This window comes from Henckelia pumila, chromosome 2 (assembly GCF_033568475.1).
Source record: "Henckelia pumila isolate YLH828 chromosome 2, ASM3356847v2, whole genome shotgun sequence".
NCBI classification, from domain to species: Eukaryota; Viridiplantae; Streptophyta; class Magnoliopsida; order Lamiales; family Gesneriaceae; genus Henckelia; species Henckelia pumila.
In genome coordinates this window covers 166517824-166522974 of record NC_133121.1, presented here as the reverse complement: position 1 = coordinate 166522974, position 5151 = coordinate 166517824, and the positions used below count along the sequence as shown (strand labels likewise).

Here is a 5151-nt window from a genome sequence, read left to right as displayed (position 1 = left end):
TCACTAGTGTTAGGGTTTGTAAAACTCTTTGAAAGTTTTCTAGTGAAGTTTTGCCCTGAGGCGCTGCAAGAGTATTTTATACTTAAGTCTGTTTATTGGTTGCTTGTTTATTTTAGTTACGCTTTAATTATATTCCGCTGCAAATTACTCAAGGTGTTATTATAGGTGTTGTCAACACCTTGTGACAACACCTCAAACTATTTATGTGCAACTCATATTCCCTTTCACTAATAAATTCGTTTTTTTTTTTTAAAATAAGGTATTTTGGTTAATTCGGTTTGGTTTCCATTTTGGATTTCAAAAATCTGTTAAACTAATAGGGTTTTATCAGTTAAAAACTAAAATTGTTTTCAAAATAATAATAAAAAAAAAAGACAAAGGAAAATGTAATCGAAGGTTAGGACTGAAGATAAAAGTATTGGCTCTTTTAATGGGCCATATAGTAACCAATATTCCGGCCCATTTTAACTGCCCAAAGTTATGAACGACACAGTTCACTGTGGCCTGTGTGCGTATTTGTGGTCCGGGAAAACTGAGAATCAAATTGGCGGAAGAAGCAAATTTTATAGATCCCTTTCGGTTCAGTGATTTTAATCTTCGTATCTGCTATCAGGTTAATATTAATGAAATTTGTTCCTTTTTTTTTTTTCTGTGTGATGATTATTGTGTTGTTGATGTTTAATGATATCATATGTGGAACTTCAAATTTTAACTAGTGTGGATGATTATTTATTTTTATTTATTTAGTTTTTTATTGTTTGTGGGAGATCTATAAGGTTATTGGATTGACTGTAGTTATGTGTTTCCCTTACTCTTTCTACCATTTTATTTTGTTTTTACGTGATATTCGCCACATTTCTACTAATTGTTCTAGGTTTTCCGTTTGCTATTTGGGTGCGCAATTTTAAATCACAGTGTATCTCATCCCATTTTGGTCCCGCTTTTAAAGAATTCATAAATTTTGTATTCATTCAAAATTTCGAATAATTTCTTGAAATTCATTCGGTTTGTTAGGTAGTTTTTTTCTTTAAAAAAAAAACACTATCGTTAAATCGGTTCAGTTTGATTGTAAACTGTTAAAAATGTTTTACTCTCTTGGGCTTGTCACGAAACCCATACTAAACATTCTGAAGCCCGTTGCCTTAGCTTTCATTGTCTTCTTCCCAAAATACGTAGGCCCAAACTCAAGCCCAATTATCTCGACGACAAAGTTGACAAATTATAAATTAAATCAAATTAACCCAATTACTCTCATTCTCCCCAATCAGATACAGAAGCTTGGAAAATGGGTAGCGGAGCCACCGTGAATCTGCTGCGATCTTTGTTGCCGCCGCCGTTTTCCAGCCTAAGGAAGGGCGCATTTCCCAAGGTGTTGGTGCCAAGTAAGAGATTTTATGCGGCGAAATCGAGTCTCGAGCTGCCGGACGTCCAGCGCTTAGCAGGAACAGCTCGTATTTCCCTCACTCCCCAGCAAGTACATATCACACTATGTTCCTACTTTTATATGAGTGTATTTTTTTTTAATTCTCTTGACTTTGTTTGGATTTTATTAATTGCTTTGTAGGTTGAAGAATTTGGTCCCAAAATTCAGCAAGTGGTGGACTGGTATCCTCTTTTCTCTCCACGCGCACAGGCATTTATTTACATTATGAATATTTATATTTGTGTATGCGGTAAAAAAGTTTGATCGATGTTTTTTGTTTACCACAATATCTAGAGTAAGCCATTGAACAGAGAAGAGATAATAACTTCCATTGATCTCCAGAATTTTTAGTATGAGTTATGTAAAACTTGCTCAATGAAATGAATGGCGTTGGACCTTATATACATGTGATAATGAGCTAGGTGTGCGTCTAACATATGGTGATATGTGCTAACTAATATACCCTTTTCCAATAGTGTTGTAAGGTTTTTCGTCGGTGTGATTGCAAATGCTGAAAAAGTTTAATCATACGAATTAAAATGCTAGAGTTAAAAAGTCATTGTTTTTCAAAATTTCAATTAAAAGATACTTGGTAAGGAGCGGAAAGTTCAAAGATTTATTATTCTAACCTCCTACTGTCATTTTTCTTCTTGTAGTTATCATGTAATATGTGCCATGTGGGTTATTGATATATTTCTCTTGGTGATGCTGTGATGTATAGGTCCTTGTATTTACATTGGTTTTATGTGTTTTCAGTTCACAAGTGTTTGTCACACAATGTAGCATGAAATTTTTTATGGACTGTGTGGTGGGTTTAAATGCATGCCTAAACTGCATCATCGGAGTGTGAAATATATACCATACCTGGCAACTCAATTGGTCGTATTATTTTGATTGATTTTTTAATTAATAAGGCCCTCTGCCCTCGGCCACATTTAGTTAAAAAAAATAAAAATTGGTCATTATTTTGATTTATTTTTCCCTTGGTATAAATAAATGTCTTAGATCTTCACAGATTCTTGCTAATAATTAAGAAATTTGTTTTGATAAATACCACTCTTGCAATGATTCTAGAAATACAATGTTGAGAACAATCAACAGAAGAAGAAACTTCCTATGTTTGATTATGATCGTCTCTAACTGCATAAGTTGGTTGGTGGGTACTTCATCTATGTTTCCTTTGTCTCACGGTACTTTGCAATTCTAATTTTATAAATTTCTTTAGAATGTTTACTTCTGATGATTCTTTGAATACCTTTTTATTCTTGTGAAAGACTCATTCTTGTTCTGATATATATGTGAAACAGGTTTGGGCAACTTCAGGCTTTTGACCTTGAGAGTATTGAACCAGCCATAAGAGCAGGTACTTAAAACACTGAAGTTAAACTTTATAAACTTGTTTGTAATGTGATCTTACTAGCAGAGTTGAAGTGTTTGAATAAATGATTCTTTTCCTCATGATATGACCCTTTTTATACAACGCGTATTTATGTTGGAGTGTGTGGTTGTCATCTCTCTTCCTCAATTCAGATTGCATGCTACGATTGCCAAAAACATGTGAACTCGGGTTCTTCCTTTACTCATAGATACTTCCAATTTAGTTTCTAGGAGATGATGATGATTGATAAAATACTATCTCTTTGTTGATTCTATGAATGAAAATTTTCGTGAACGTTCATAGAATAGACCAAGTTATTTAATTTGCCTTTGATTTGTCCTCTCTTGGATATGCAGATACTGAAGGTGACAGTGTACGAAATGATGCTCCTGCAATATTTGATAACAGGTATCAAAGTTCATTTATTTGACATCCAGATTTCTTAATAGAGATTAATCTCAATGTGAAAATAAGTTTTTTAATTTTATTTTTACAGGGATGCTATAATAGCTGCTATACCAACATTTGAAGATTCTTATATCAAAGTCCCTAAAGTTTTGAACAAGGAGTGATGGTTATGATGCCATTCAGGTAATTTCTTTTGTTAGTTGAGTTTTTATTTATTTTTTATCTTGCAAACCCCACACACAATATTTAAATATACGTGTACTTGTCTTGCTGCAGAATTTTATTACGTTGTCGTTTCTCCAAACTTTTATTAGCATTGATGCAAAATTTCTTTTTGCAGCTACTGAGATCACTCGGGCATCTTCTCTTGTGGCAATTGGTTCAAGGAATGCCATTTTTATTGGTGTATGTTATGGATTAAGATTTGTATTGATTTGTGTCTGGGGAATAATTAAATTTTTTATGTTACAAAATTCAAGAATAGATGGATCACCCTTGTAGCTTCAAGCTTGATGATGAGTTAAAAATTTAGTCCACTTACTTCTGCTATAAAGTTCATAAAGCTACTACCCTTTTAAAATGAGCTAAAACAAACGTAACAAATTAATGAGATGATCCGAGGTCATTAATTTTCATATAAAAACTTTTAGCAAAACAATATATATTTTACCAATTCAATTTATGCATGATGTTAAAATATTTGTCGAATACATATATATATATATATATATATATATATATATATGTATGTATGTATGTATGTATGTATATTAGTTTTGATCCTACGCACCCTAGAGTGCGGGAGATCCATATATATATATGTATGTATGTATGTATGTATGTATATTAGTTTTGATCCTACGCACCCTAGAGTGCGGGAGATCCACGTGCACTCGTGTCCAAAACAACTCCGATTGCCTTGAAATTTTCACGGTAGGGTCGTCTCAGAAATGCGAATCCAACGATATATCATATCGTATAAATTTCAATTTTGATGGTCGGAGATTTAAAAATGACCGAAAATCAATTTGGTTTCGGTTTTGGATTTCAAAAATCTGTTAAACTAATAGGTTTTTATCAGTTATAAATTAACTGATAAAAGTTCACCTTTCCTTTTGTATTTTGTCTTTTTTTTATTATTTAGAAAACAATTTTAATTTTTAACTGATAAAAACCTATTAGTTTTGTTGAAAATGTGATATTATTATTATTATTTAAAGTTGAATGTTGAATGTTGAATATTGAATTGTAAAATGTGAAAAATTAGTGTGTGATGATGTAGATGATAATGTTTTAATTTTTGGACTAATCTCCAAATGAGATCTGTAAATAGATCTCTCCATTTGTGTAGAAAAACACAATTGAATAGAGAGAAAAAAATTTATAAAGTGTAGAGTTTGATATATTTTGAGTTTTGGAATTTTTAATTTTTACCATAAATTTTTACTTTTTCACAACACGTTATCAGCACGATCGCTCGACGGTTCTTTATAATTTCCGACGCTCCAAAACACAAGAAGAAGGCAAAAATATTCAACAAGTAAGAATATTTATTTTATTGTTTATATATTTTTACTATGTATATATATTAATATATTATTTCATGTTATTATATAAAAGAATGTCTATGACACCGACCTTATAATAACGTGATATGATATATATTTGTTATATATATGCTAACTATATTAATATATAATTTCATGTTATTATATAAAAGGATGTCTATGACACCGACCTTATAATAACGTGATATGCTATATATTTACTATATACATATACTAACTATATTAATATATAATTTTATGTTATTATATAAAAAGATGTCTATGACACCGACCTTATAATAACGTGATATGATATATATTATTGTTTATTTATATACTAACCATATTCGTATAATCTCATATTATTATATAAAATGATGTCTATGACACCGACC

General features: G+C 31.2%; 1 protein-coding gene across 1 annotated transcript; it reads left to right on the top strand.

Moving 5' to 3' along the window:
- The first annotated feature begins 536 nt into the window (after nt 1-536).
- On the top strand, nt 537-3688 carry LOC140884226 (glutamyl-tRNA(Gln) amidotransferase subunit C, chloroplastic/mitochondrial). Its single transcript, XM_073290917.1, has 7 exons — nt 537-613; nt 1269-1474; nt 1565-1605; nt 2731-2786; nt 3158-3209; nt 3298-3392; nt 3550-3688. The coding sequence occupies exons 2-6, from the start codon at nt 1286-1288 to the stop codon at nt 3371-3373; spliced, it is 414 nt and encodes a 137-aa protein (XP_073147018.1). The 5' UTR covers nt 537-613; nt 1269-1285; the 3' UTR covers nt 3374-3392; nt 3550-3688.
- Nucleotides 3689-5151: the final 1463 nt, after the last annotated feature.

What these genes read in the sequence shown, in the direction of transcription:
- LOC140884226 (XM_073290917.1), top strand. Translation starts at nt 1,286, where the DNA reads ATGGGTAGCGGAGCCACCGTGAATCTGCTGCGATCTTTGTTGCCGCCG. An exon ending in TTTCCCTCACTCCCCAGCAA is followed by an intron (nt 1,475 to 1,564) that starts GTACATATCACA and finishes ATTGCTTTGTAG; the next exon opens with GTTGAAGAATTTGGTCCCAA. An exon ending in CCTGCAATATTTGATAACAG is followed by an intron (nt 3,210 to 3,297) that starts GTATCAAAGTTC and finishes TTATTTTTACAG; the next exon opens with GGATGCTATAATAGCTGCTA.